This window comes from Rhamphochromis sp. 'chilingali', assembly GCF_963969265.1.
Source record: "Rhamphochromis sp. 'chilingali' genome assembly, chromosome: 2".
NCBI lineage: Eukaryota > Metazoa > Chordata > Actinopteri > Cichliformes > Cichlidae > Rhamphochromis > Rhamphochromis sp. 'chilingali'.
In genome coordinates, this window is record NC_137930.1 from 59,495,060 (window position 1) to 59,509,462 (window position 14,403).

The window sequence follows — 14,403 nt, forward strand, 5'->3', positions numbered from 1 at the left end:
CTATTGGTCACTACCCACAGCTAGTTGCCATAGGTGAGGGTAAACAATGGACCGGTACAGGGTCCGGATCACTGCAGCCACAGCACCAATCTGTTTGTCGATCTCCTGCTCCTTTCTCCCGTCAATTGTGAATATGATCCCAAGATAGAACTCTTCCACTTGGGGGAGAAACTCGTTCCTGACCTGGAGTGGGCACTCCACTGTTTTCCGGCTGAAGACTATGGCCTCAGATTTGATGATGCTGATTCTCATTCCCACTGCTTCATTCTCAGCTGCAAACCACTCCAGTGCAAGCTGGAGGCCATCACCCGATGAAGCCAACAGAACCACATTATCTGCGAAAAGCAGAGATGAGACTGTGAGACTACTCAAGTGGAAGCTTTCCACCACTTGGCTATGTCTGGAAATTCTGTCGATAAAAATTACCAACAGAAACTGTGACAAGAGGCAGCACTAGTGGAGTCCATCACCCACCAAAAACGAGTCAGACTCATTGCCATTTATGCAGAACAAGCTCTTGGAACGGTTGTATAAAGATCAAATGGCCCATAGCAATAGGCCAGACACCCCAATACTCCAGAAGCACACCTCCCACAGGACACTCTGAGGGACATGGTCAAATGCCTTCTCCACGTCTTAAAGACGGGAACCACCACCCCAGTCTGCCAATCCAGAAGTATCTCCCCTGATCTCATAAGATAAGAGATAAGATAAGACAAAACTTTATTAATCCCTCGGGTGGGTTCCTCTGGGAAATTCGGTTTCCAAAAGCACAGCACCGACAGAAGTTACAGAGCGTGAGCAGAATATTATATATATATACACACACACACACACATATATAAATACAGAGACATATATAAATAAAATATATGAAGGGGATAAATAGAATAAATAGGAATAAAAATAAAAATACAAGTGAACTGCACATTTAAAGTATTGAGGTCTATTGCACCGTTGACTATTAACAAAAGTATTGCAAAAAAGGTATCTCACAGTGAAGTGAAGAGGCACTACAGCTTAGTTGTTCCCCCCTCTTTTGTCCTCCTGTTTCCCCTCCCTCTCCCCTCCAGAGAGGCGTTAAACAGTCGGATGGCGTGTGGGACAAAGGAGTTTTTAAGTCTGTTGGTTCTTGTCTTTGGGAGAAGCAACCTGTCACTGAACAGACTCTTCTGGTTGTTTATGGCCGTGTGCAGAGGATGCCCAGCATTGTCCATAATGTTCAGCAGTTTTTTTAGTGTCCTTTTCTCTGCCACTGTCACCAGAGTGTCCAGCTTCATGCCGACCACAGAGCCAGCCTTCCTGATCAGTTTCTCCAGCCTGGATGAGTCCTTCTTTGCTGTGCTGCTCCCCCAGCACACCACAGCATAGAAAAGTACTCCAGCAACCACTGACTGCATTGCAGTCATTGCAGCATTGTAGAGGCGTGTTAACCAAGACAGCCCTACAGCATCCAGAGCCTTCTGGAACTCAGCGCGAATGTCATCAACCACAGGTGCCCTGCCACCAAGGAGTTGTTTAACTGCCTCAGTGACCTCACCCCCTGAGTTGTCCCCCTCGTCCTCAGACTCTGCTTCTTCCACAGAAGATGTGCCAGTGTGATTAAGTAGGTCCTCGAAATATTCCTTCCACTGCTCAACAATGTTCTCAGTCAAAGGCAGCAGTGCTCTGTGCAGATCTCTGCCAGTGTCACAAAATCTGTAATGAGAGATTGTGATACTGGCAGAGAGGAGGAGGCAGAGAGGAGAAGGACCCAAATGCAGACACTTGAGGCATGAGTGAGATGGAATTGGACCTTGCCTACCCCTGCCCCAGTTCAAAAGTTCCAGTTCCCCAGGTGAGGGTGGCTAGGGCCCAGCTGGTTCCTGCACCTGTACAAGTTCCTGAGCCCGATCCACTAGATCAGTTCCATCACCAACGTCCAGAACTACTGGTGTTTGCTTTTAGATTCTTAGTTCCAGGTGTCTTTCCACTTGTTGCCCATCCTCTCGTCATCCTGCATATTTAAACCCTCAGTTTATCCCTGTTCCTGGTCACCTCGTCATCTCCTCATGTGTGCGCCTTGTTTGCTCAATCATATAAGTTCTACATTCCAGTTTGAACTGTGCTTTTTGTTGTTTGTGTTTTGTCTGCATTATGGCTATTCAGCAAACAAGAGCTGTTATACAGGGAGTGCAGAATTATTAGGCAAGTTGTATTTTTGAGGAATAATTTTATTATTGAACAACAACCATGTTCTCAATGAACCCAAAAAAATCATTAATATCAAAGCTGAATGTTTTTGGAAGTAGTTTTTAGTTGTAGCTATTTTAGGGGGATATTTGTGTGTGCAGGTGACTATTACTGTGCATAATTGTTAGGCAACTCAACAAAAAACAAATATATACCCATTTCAATTATTTATTTTTACCAGTGAAACCAATATAACATCTCCACATTCACAAATATACATTTCTGACATTCAAAAACAAAACAAAAACAAATCAGCGACCAATATAGCCACCTTTCTTTGCAAGGACACTCAAAAGCCTGCCATCCATGGATTCTGTCAGTGTTTTGATCTGTTCACCATCAACATTGCGTGCAGCAGCAACCACAGCCTCCCAGACACTGTTCAGAGAGGTGTACTGTTTTCCCTCCTTGTAAATCTCACATTTGATGATGGACCACAGGTTCTCAATGGGGTTCAGATCAGGTGAACAAGGTGGCCATGTCATTAGTTTTTCTTCTTTTATACCCTTTCTTGCCAGCCACGCAGTGGAGTACTTGGACACGTGTGATGGAGCATTGTCCTGCATGAAAATCATGTTTTTCTTGAAGGATGCAGACTTCTTCCTGTACCACTGCTTGAAGAAGGTGTCTTCCAGAAACTGGCAGTAGGACTGGGAGTTGAGCTTGACTCCATCCTCAACCCGAAAAGGCCCCACAAGCTCATCTTTGATGATACCAGCCCAAACCAGTACTCCACCTCCACCTTGCTGGCGTCTGAGTCGGACTGGAGCTCTCTGCCCTTTACCAATCCAGCCACGGGCCCATCCATCTGGCCCATCAAGACTCACTCTCATTTCATCAGTCCATAAAACCTTAGAAAAATCAGTCTTGAGATATTTCTTGGCCCAGTCTTGACGTTTCAGCTTGTGTGTCTTGTTCAGTGGTGGTCGTCTTTCAGCCTTTCTTACCTTGGCCATGTCTCTGAGTATTGCACACCTTGTGCTTTTGGGCACTCCAGTGATGTTGCAGCTCTGAAATATGGCCAAACTGGTGGCAAGTGGCATCTTGGCAGCTGCACGCTTGACTTTTCTCAGTTCATGGGCAGTTATTTTGCGCCTTGGTTTTTCCACACGCTTCTTGCGACCCTGTTGACTATTTTGAATGAAACGCTTGATTGTTCGATGATCACGCTTCAGAAGCTTTGCAATTTTGAGACTGCTGCATCCCTCTGCAAGATATCTCACTATTTTTGACTTTTCTGTGCCTGTCAAGTCCTTCTTTTGACCCATTTTGCCAAAGGAAAGGACGTTGCCTAATAATTATGCACACCTGATATAGGATGTTGATGTCATTAGACCACACCCCTTCTCATTACAGAGATGCACATCACCTAATATGCTTAATTGGTAGTAGGCTTTCGAGCCTATACAGCTTGGAGTAAGACAACATGCATGAAGAGGATGATGTGGACAAAATACTCATTTGCCTAATAATTCTGCACTCCCTGTATGTTTGCACTGAAGCACTGCAGCAATTTCCTAATGTTGTAAACCTGCTCAACATTTGGCAATAAAACCCTTTCTGATTCTGATTCTGAAGAGTCTGTGTAAGGGAGCCCTAACAACATTACACTCTACAGATATATGATATACTCACCTGTCAGAGATTTACAAGGCAAGAGGAGAGACCTGAGGCGGGGCGGTCTGAGTGTCAGGTGAACTAAACTTCAGGTAAGAAGTTATGACCTGCAGACTATCTGAGTCAGATATAAACCAAGTTTAGGTGGAGTTTATTTTCGTTGTGCTGACTTTTTACAGTCCGTTACAATAACTCGTACTGCATGCTAGCTAGCATGACAGAGTGTCTATACAGCTGGGTGGGTGTTATGATGTTACTGATAGTGAACTATATTTCATTTATAAGGTTAGTTAGTAGAGTTGCCAACCGTCCCATAAAAACGGAATGTCCCGTATTCAGAGAAAATATTACGCGTCTCATATTGAGCTGAAAAGGAACGCGATTTGTCCCATACTTCAGCTAGAATGGAAAAAGACACAAAGCTGGATTTATTCTGTCGTTACACTGCACAGCTGCCTCTTCTTCTCTCATTCTCTCTCCTCCCTCTCCTTTTGCTAATCATGAAACTGATCAATGATCAGCTGATCGGCTTTTCTCTCTTGTTTATTTATCGCCCACTTTGCGCCAGAAAGAGAAAACCAGCAGATGTCACGCTAAACAACAGCAGCACGTTTAAGCTTGATCAGCTGTTGTTAGAATTTATTTAATATTAATTTCTAGTATCAGCTGATGTTTGCTGGAGCCACAGCTGTAAAGCTGCTGGTCATGATCGGTTTGGTTATCTGGTGAGAGGGAAACATGAAGATGAAACCAGGACATGTCCTTACTGAATCATCAGAGCTGAACAGGTGATGGAGAAACAGGTTTACCTTTTAGGTGACATGAATGAGTTGAAGTTATGAACTGTTTCTGGGAGACAAATAACATCAGGATCCTTTTCCAAGTAGCTGACAGCTGGTAACTGTGCAGGGGCGGGTCTAGCAAAGTTTTGCCAGGGGGGCCAGGTAGGGCATTAACAGGGATAGGGGGGCACAAAGAAATACTTTTCTTTCTTTCGCAAATTAGCTCACATAGACATATTAGTTGTGCCACTTCTTAATGACGGTATCTTAGCTAACAACCCCAACTACCAGATTCAACTTGTAATTGGCTAAAAATAACTTAGCCTACTGGTGAGAGGGACGTTGTTAGCTCTCCACATTCCGACGTTTCAAAAGCTTCAGGAGCTGTCCGCTCAGCACAGCATCAGCACCACGGAAATACACGGATACATCCGTAGACTCGAGACAGAATTCACAATGCGTTTTTGGGACTTTCAGGTATATGGTCCAATGTTTTCTTTTCTGATCAAACCAGAAATCTTTAATGAGCAGCTAGATTTGTCTCCCAACTCTGGCTGAGTTAATGCCAGTTAATGCAACATTGAAGCAGCTGGAATCCATAGCTGCGCGTGTTCATGGAGCTTGGCTTTACATATCTGTGTGAGCAGATTTTCTCTCACATGAAGAGTGTCCTCAGGTAGCTGTCTGAATGCTGGACACTCACTCGGAGACGTGTGTCATGAATGCTGATTGGCCTGGAGCAGACCAGGAGAAGGTGATTGGACTAGACCAGTGATGCCAGTGTGGGAAAGTGATAAAGCTTAGATTTAGCCAGCAGCACCTGGGAGTGGACAGATGTGAGACCATAGATCTTCCTTGTTGAACTTATGCATAAGCTTTCACTACCAGTCAAAGGTTTGGACACACCTTGTCATTTAATGTTTTTTCTTTATTTTGACTATGTTCTACATTGTAGATACATACTGAAGACATCAAATATATGAAGCAAGATGTATATACATATGCCTCACCTCTGTCAGTGCGCCCCAGGGCGGCTGTGGCTACAATGTAGCTTGCCATCACCAGTGTGTGAATGGGTGGATGACTGAATGTGTAAAGCGCTTTGGGGTCCTGAGGGACTCGTAAAGCGCAATACAAATACTGGCCATTAACATTTACCATTTACCATATGCAGCTAAGAAAAAAAAAGTTTTCAATTTTAGATTCCTCAGAGTAACCACCCTTTGCTTTGTTGACAGCGCTGCAAACCCTTGGCCTTCTCTCAATGAGCTTCATGATGTAGTCACCTGAAATGGTTTTTACTTCACAGGTGTGCCTTGTCAGGGTTCGTTTATGGAAATTCGTGCCTTCTTAATGGGGTTGGGACCATCAGTTGTGTTGTGCAGAAGTCAGGTTGGTACACAGCTGACATTCCTATTTGACAACTGTTAGAATTCATATTATGGCAAGAACCAGTCAGTTAAGAGAAATGACAGTCCATCATTACTTTAATGAATTACTTTAGGTAATCTCTTTTTGGTAATCTCTGTCTTTCACTTTAGAACTAAAGGTCAGTCAGTTGGGAAAATAGCTAAAACTTTGAATCTGTCCCCAAATGCAGCCGCAAAAACCGTCAAGCGCTATGACAAAACTGGCTTACATGAGGACCGCCCCAGGAAAGGAAAACCAAGAGTTACCTCTGCTGCTGAGGATAAATTCACTGAGTCAACAGCCTCAGAAATCACAAGTTAACAGCACCTCAGATTAGACCCCAGATGAATGCCACACAGAGTTCCAGTAGCAGACACATCTCTACATCAACTGTTCAGAGGAGACTGCGTGAATCAAAATCAGAATACTTTATAAATCCCTAAGGAAATTATGTGGGTTACAACTGCTCTAAGACAGTAACAATAACCGGCTAAACAATTTAAACAATACAATATGTTACAGATTTTACAAATTTAAGTAAAAGCATATAGACATCACTCAATTATAAATATCAAGAATTAACAGAGGTCTTATAAATAAATAGAATATTACAGAGTAGAAAAGAGCGTGTGCAAAAAGGGTGTAACTATTGCAGTGTTTACTGTGCATTAGATGGAGGACTTGTATAGAGAGATGGCCATGAGCAGGATTAATTTCCTGTGTTGTTCAGTGGTGCTTTTTGGTAATCTCAGTCTTTCACTGAATGAGTTCCTGTGACTAGCCAACACATCATGAAGTGGGTGGTATTATCCAGCATTGTTTTGTCTTAGACAATATCCACCTCTCAGACACCACCTTAAGGGAATCCAGCTCCATCCTCACAACATTACTGGCCTTGCGGATCAGTTTATTTAGTCTGTTGGCATCTGCGACCCTCAACCTGCTGCCCCAGCATGGAACAGCATAGAGGATAGCACTGGCCACAAAAAACTCATAGAAAATCCTGAGCATTGTACGACAGATATTGAAGGACCTCAGATGCCTCAGAAAATCGAGACGACTTCACACCTTTATGGTCGAATAACTGCTAAGAAACCACTAGTAAGAAAAAGAAACAAGCAAAGAGATTTGTTTGTACCAAGAAATGCAAGGAATGGGCATTAGACCAGTGGAAATCTGTGCTTTGGTTAGATGAATCCAAATTTGAGATCTTTGAGACCCTCTGCCTTGTGCCGTGTCTTTGCGAGACACAGAAAAGGTGAATGGATGGTCTCTACATGCACGGTTCCCACGGTGAAGCATCAAGGACAAGGTGTGATGATGTGTGGGTGCTTTGCTGGCGACACTGTTGGGGAATTATTCAAAACTGAAGGCACAATGAAATCAGCATGGCTTCCACAGCAACCTGCAGCAACATGCCATCCCATCCAGTTTGCGTTTAGTTGTACCATTTTTTATCTTTCAACAGGACAATGACCTCAAACATACCTCCAGGCTGTCTGAGGGCTATTTGACCAAGAAGGAGAGTGATGGAGTGCTCTGCCAGATGACCTGGAGTCCACTGTTGCCTAACTTAAAACCAGTCGAGATGGTTTGGGATGAGATGGATGACAGAGCAAAGTCAAAAGGGCCAACAAGCGCTCAGCATCTCTGGGAACTCCTTCAATACTGTTGGAAAACCATTTCAGGTTTCATGAAGCTCATCAGGAGAATGCCAAAAGTGTGCAAAGCAATAATCAAAGCAAATTGTGGCTATTTTTAAGAATCTAAAATGTATAACTTGTTTTGAGTTATTTCACACTTTTTTGTTTGCTAAATAATTCCATATATGTTCATTCATAGTTTTGATGCCTTATTTACATTATTTACATTGTGAGAAACTACAATGTAAATAATCATGAAAACAAAGACAAACCATTAAATGAGAAGGTGTGCCCAAGCATTTGACTGTTGAATGAAATGAAAAGAAACACCGATAGTGATATATGACAGATAATAGCTCTCACAGAAAGAACATGAGTCACCTTCTTTGCATTGCTCCTTCAAACATGATTTCAGGAAGTACATCTCTCTCTTTAGTTTTTCATTCTGTTATAAAACAAACAAACAAAAATATATGTCCAGATATGTCCTGCAATGTTTCATGCCATTTTTCATGAAAACTCATTGTGGAATATTCCATCCATCCATCCATCTTCATCCGCTTTGTCCGGGGCCGGGTCGCGGGGGCAGCAGCCTAAGCAAAGAGGCCCAGACCTCCCTCTCCCCAGCCACCTCCTCCAGCTTATCCGGGGGAATACCAAGGCGTTCCCAGGCCAGCCGAGAGATATAATCTCTCCAGCGTGTCCTGGGTCTGCCCCGGGGCCTCCTCCCGGTGGGACATGCCTGGAACACCTCACCCAGGAGGCGCCCAGGGGGCATCCCTGTCAGATGCCCGAACCACCTCAGCTGGCTCCTTTCGATGTGGAGCAGCAGCTGCTCTACTCTGAGCCCCTCCCGGATGGCCGAACTTCTCACCCTATCTCTAAGGGAGAGGCCAGCCACCCTTCGGAGGAAGCTCATTTCTGCCGCTTGTATCCGCGATCTCGTTCTTTCGGTCACTACCCACAGCTCATGGCCATAGGTGAGGATAGGGACGTAGATCGACCGGTAAATTGAGAGCTTCGCTTTTACACTCAGCTCCCTCTTCACCACGACGGACCGGTGCAGCGTCTGCATTACTGCAGCCCCAATCCGTCTGTCGATCTCCGGCTCCCTTCTCCCATCACTCGCGAACAAGACCCCGAGATACTTGAACTCCTCCACTTGGGGCAGGAACTCATCCCCGACCCGGAGTGGGCACTCCACCCTTTTCCGGCTGAGAACCATGGCCTCAGATTTGGAGGTGCTGATCCTCATTCCCGCTGCTTCACACTCGGCTGCGAACCGTTCCAGTGCGAGCTGGAGGCCCTCACCCGATGAAGCCAACAGAACCACATCATCTGCAAAAATCAGAGATGAGATTCTGAGGCCACCAAAGCGAAAGCCCTCCACCACTTGGCTGCGCCTAGAAATCCTGTCCATAAAAATTATGAACAGAACCGGAGACAAAGGGCAGCCCTGGCGGAGCCCATCACCCACCAGGAACGAGTCCGACTTATTGCCGGCAATGCGAACCAAGCTCTTGCAACGGTTGTATAGGGATCGAATGGCCCGTAGCAATGGGCCAGACACCCCATATTCCCGCAACACCTCCCACAGCACACCCCGAGGGACACGGTCGAATGCCTTCTCCAAGTCCACAAAACACATGTAGACTGGTTGGGCAAACTCCCATGCACCCTCAAGTATCCTGGAGAGGATAAAGAGCTGGTCCAGTGTTCCGCGACCAGGACGAAAACCGCATTGTTCCTCCTGTATCTGAGGTTCGACTAACGGACGAACTCTCCTTTCCAGCACCCTGGCATAGACTTTCCCAGGGAGGCTGAGGAGTGTGATCCCCCTGTAGTTGGAACACACCCTCCGGTCCCCTTTCTTAAAGATGGGGACCACCACCCCGGTCTGCCAGTCCACAGGTACTGCCCCTGATCTCCACGCAACATTGCAGAGGCGTGTCAACCAGGACAGCCCTACAACGTCCAGAGCCTTCAGGAACTCGGGGCGGACCTCATCAACACCAGGGGCTCTGCCACCGAGGAGTTGTTTAACTGCCTCAGTGACCTCGCCCCCGGAAATTGGCGGGTCATTCCCCTCATCCCCAGACTCTGCTTCCTCCTCGGAAGACGTGTCAGTGGGATTAAGGAGGTCCTCGAAGTATTCCTTCCACCGCCTGACAATTTTCTCAGTCGACATCAGCAGCGCTCCGCCAGCACTATACACAGTGCAGGTAGAGCACCGCTTTCCCCTCCTGAGACGTCTGACGGTTTGCCAGAATCTCTTCGAGGCAGTCTGAAAGTCTTTTTCCATGGCCTCTCCGAACTCCTCCCACACCCGAGTTTTTGCTTCAGCCACTGCCCGAGCCGCATTCCGCTTGGCCTGTCGATACCTGTCGGCTGCCTCTGGAGTCCCACAGGCTAACCAAGCCCAATAGGACTCCTTCTTCAGCCTGGTGGCTCCCTTCACCTCTGGTGTCCACCATTTGGTTCGGGGATTACCACCACGGCAGGCACCAACCACCTTGCGGCCGCAGCTCAATGCAGCAGCTTCGGCAATGGAGACGCTGAACATGGTCCATTCGGACTCAATGTCCCCAGTCTCCCTCGGAATGCTGTTGAAGCTCTGCCGGAGGTGTGCGTTGAAGATCTCGCGGACTGGGGCCTCTGCTAGACGTTCCCAGCACACCCTCACTACGCGTTTAGGTGCACCAGGTCTGTCCAGCGTCCTCCCCCGCCACCTGATCCAACTCACCACCAGGTGGTGATCAGTTGACAGCTCAGCCCCTCTCTTTACCCGAGTGTCCAGAACATATGGTCGCAGGTCTGCTGATACGATTACAAAATCGATCATCGACCTACGGCCTAGAGCGTCCTGGTGCCACGTGCACTTATGGACACTCTTGTGTTCGAACAGGGTGTTCGTTATGGCCAAACTGTGATTAGCACAGAAGTCCAATAACAGAGCACCGCTCGGGTTCAGATCAGGGAGGCCGTTCCTCCCAATCACGCCCCTCCAGGTCTCGCTGTCGCAAGCCGAGGGGATATTAGGATACCCACCCCAGCCCGCCGCCTCCCACCAGGGGCAACTCCAGACTGAGACAGAGTCCAGCCCCTCTCCAGGAGACTGGTTCCAGAGCCCAAGCCATGTGTAGAGGTGAGCCCGACTATATCTAGCCGGTACCTCTCAACCTCACGCACTAACTCAAGCTCCTTCCCCACCAGAGAGGTGACATTCCATGTCCCTATTGCCAGTCTTGGCAGCCGGGGGTCAGTCCGCCAGGGCCTCCGCTCCTGGCCGCCACCCGGCACACAATGCACCCGACCCCTATGGCGCCTCCTGCGGGTGGTGGGCCTGCGGGACCATTGTGGAATATTATGAAGTGAAATCCTAAAAGGTTGATTCTGTTTATCTGGACGTAGCAGTTTCAGTGGCAGAAATGATTCATCAATCATCCAAGTGACTTCTTCAGTCTCAGCTGACTCCAGGTTTCTCCAACCTTATAAACAGTACCTTTGCACAATGACTGAAACTAGCACCACTGACTAACAATGGGCTCTAGATGTCAGTTTCTTGATCATTTATATGTAAACTGTCATAATCAAAACCACTTATCAATGTCCATGATTACCATTCACAGAGAGTTGGGGAATGGCTGCAATCACAGCATTGTAAGAAGAGTTGTTCTTTCGGGGGATCAACATTGGAATTTCCATACCTGGATGATTGAACATGCATCAAGAAATATGAAGTGGAATATTTACCTCAACACTGACCAAGTGCAGCCTATGATCCAGCTTTCTTGATATATCCTCCAGATTTTGCAGGCTGTCATTTCTCTATAGTTTGTCATTGGGGCAAAAAAGTAAAAATAACAGTAAATGAATAAAAGTTTAAAATCCCAGTATGTCATGTTTAATTATGCCATGTCATGTTTAATTATGCCAATTTTGGCTCGCACAGTGGTTACGTCTATCCTATTCTCCAGCATTGACAGTTTTTCAGTCTGTTATAAAAAAAAAGAAAAAAAAAATCCAAGCATGTAATTTCATGTTTCATTGTGTTATTTGTTTGTGAAAACTCATAGAGTAAGTGCAATCTTTACCTGAGCTTTGACGGTTTTCTGCATATGATCGAGCTCTCTTGATATATGCTCCAGATGTTGCAGGTTATCATTTCTCTGTAGGTTGTCATTGGGGCAAAAAAGTGAAAATTAAAGTAAATAAATCAAAGTTTAAAATCCCAGTATGTCATGTCATGTTTCATCATGTCCTTTTTGGCTCGTACAATGGCAACGTTCAGTGTACGTGCTAGCTCGTCCATCCTATTTTCCAGCCTCGACAGGTTGTCAGTCTTTTATAAAAAAAAAGAATTTTTTTTTAGTATGTTATGTAATGTTTCATTGTGTCATTTTTTGTGAAAACTCATTGGACTGAGTGCAATCTTTACCTGAGCTTTGACCGTTTTCTGCATGTGATCCAGCTTCCTTGAGATATTCTCCAGATGTTGCAGGCTATCATTTTGCTGTAGTTTGTCATTAGGGCAAAAAAGTAAACATAAAAGTAAATAAATCAAAGTTTAAAATCCCAGTATATCATGTCATGTTTCATTATGTCATTTTTGGCTCTTACAATGGCCACGTTCAGTGTATGTGCCAGCTTGTCCATCCTATTCTCCAGCCTCGACAGTTTGTCAGTCTGTTATAAAAAAATTTAAAAAAAAAATCCTAGTATGTTATGTCATGTTTCAGTGTGTCATTTTTTGGTGAAAACTCATTGGACTGAGTGCAATCTTTACCTGAGCTATGAACATTTTCTGCATGCGATCCAGCTTCCTTGAGATATTGTCCAGATGTTGCAGGCTATCATTTTGCTGTAGTTTGTCATTGGGCCAAAAAAAGTAACAATAAAAGTAAATAAATCAAAGTTTAAAATCCCAGTATGTCATGTCATGTTTCATTATGTCATTTTGGCTCTTACAATGGCCACGTTCAGTGTATGTGCCAGCTTGTCCATCCTATTCTCCAGCCTCAACAGGTTGTCAGTCTGTTATGAAAAAAAGAAAAAAAAAATCCCAGTATGTCATGTCATGTTTCATTGTGTCATTGTTTTGTGAAAACTCACTAAGTGCAATCTTTACCTGAGTGTTGATCGTTTTCTGCATGCGATCCAGCTCCCTTGATATATCCTCCAGATGTTGCAGGCTATCATTTCTCTATAGTTTGCCATTGGGCCAAAGAAGTAAAAATATAAGTAATAAATCAAAATTAAAAATCCCAGTATGCCATGTCATGTTTCATTATGTGATTTTTTGCTCATACAGTGGCCACATTCAGCTTACGAGCCAGCTCCTCCATCCTATTCTCCAGGCTCAACAGTCTGTCAGTCTGTTATAAAAAACAAAAAAAATCCTAGTACGTCATGTCATGGTTCACTGTGTCAATGTTTTGTGAAACTCATGCTTTAAGTGCATCACTTTACCTGAGCTCTGACCTCATCCAGCACCCGAGCCATCTCCCCCACCCTTATCTCTAGCTTCTGTAGTCTATCATTTACATCTCGAGGAGCTCTTCGATGCTCCAGTACCACAGCTCTCTGCATCTGATCCCTCTGAATGTCCTGAGGATGATGGCTGGTGTCAGTCAGAGAATCTTTGGTTCCTAAAATATAAATCCTGGTAAACTGGGTGGGAATGACAGGATCTTATAGTTGGGAGTTAGTAAAAATCTGGTTTATCAGTGAATAATCAGATATGATTTTCTGTTCATGAGGAGTCCACTGATAGAAATAGTGCAAGAGTATTCAAAATACAATAAATGATCAGAGGTAATAATGAGGAGAAATAATGAGGTTAAGAAAAAATACATAGTTTGGGTAAAAATGAAGTCGGCTACGTACACATTATGCCTATAGGAGCTGCTCATTCAAGTAAACCTGCTCCACAGTGTTTGTGCTGATGTTAAGGCCTGAGTAGGTTTGCTCTTTACAACGACCCATTCATTGCCAAATTTTTGTAAATGTAGACTGCATGACTAGGTGCATGATTTATACACCTGTGTGTGAAATCATATGGAATTGAAAACACCTGAATTAAAAGATAATGAGATATGGCCCAGTGCATATACTGTATATGTACCAGCTATGTGTAGAGGTAATAATTTATTCATCCAGTACTGTGCAAAAGTCTTGAGCAACCACATATTTCTCTATAATTTTTTAAAGAAAATGGAACCGGCAATTTTTGGGGTGACATTGTGCAAACATTCATAAAAATATATAATAATGGATTAGATTTATATAGCGCTTTTCAAGGCACCCAAAGCGCTTTACAATGCCACTATTCATTCACTCTCACATTCACACACTGGTGGAGGCAAGCTACGGTTGACTACTGTGTTTTAAATGCACTTTAGAACAACACACAATAACACTACACATCCCACATAGCAAAATGGGTATGCCCCAGATCTGGCCCACACAATGTGCTTACACATGGCCCACATACTGCAAAGAATGACGGCCCGTTGGTGGCCCAGATCTGGTTTGCCAGAGGTGGCTTACACATGGGCCAGCACAAGGCCAGTTGCAGACACACTGGTGGTTGTGTGCTGGACCATGTGTGGATTAGCTCTGGCCAACCTGATCTGGGCCACCAAAGGGCAGTCATTCTTTGCAGTATGTCGGCCATGTGTAAGTTGTGTGCAGCCACGGGTCAGTTGCAGACACACTGC

General features: G+C 45.0%; 1 protein-coding gene across 1 annotated transcript in view; it reads right to left on the reverse strand.

Annotated features, from left to right (window-relative positions):
- The window catches only part of LOC308384691 (uncharacterized protein), a gene marked incomplete at its 3' end in the record, with an annotated part of 24,114 nt that continues 9,711 nt past the window's right edge, over positions 1-14,403 (reverse strand). The window contains exons 2-13 of the mRNA XM_080863262.1: positions 13,154-13,332; positions 12,994-13,059; positions 12,813-12,887; positions 12,653-12,718; positions 12,471-12,545; positions 12,305-12,370; positions 12,123-12,197; positions 11,961-12,026; positions 11,779-11,853; positions 11,635-11,679; positions 11,438-11,512; positions 1-294 (exon numbers count right to left, since the gene is read on the reverse strand). Coding sequence (XP_080719388.1) covers positions 1-294; positions 11,438-11,512; positions 11,635-11,679; positions 11,779-11,853; positions 11,961-12,026; positions 12,123-12,197; positions 12,305-12,370; positions 12,471-12,545; positions 12,653-12,718; positions 12,813-12,887; positions 12,994-13,059; positions 13,154-13,332 — 1,157 coding nt within the window. The remainder of the gene's footprint in view (positions 295-11,437; positions 11,513-11,634; positions 11,680-11,778; positions 11,854-11,960; positions 12,027-12,122; positions 12,198-12,304; positions 12,371-12,470; positions 12,546-12,652; positions 12,719-12,812; positions 12,888-12,993; positions 13,060-13,153; positions 13,333-14,403) is intronic.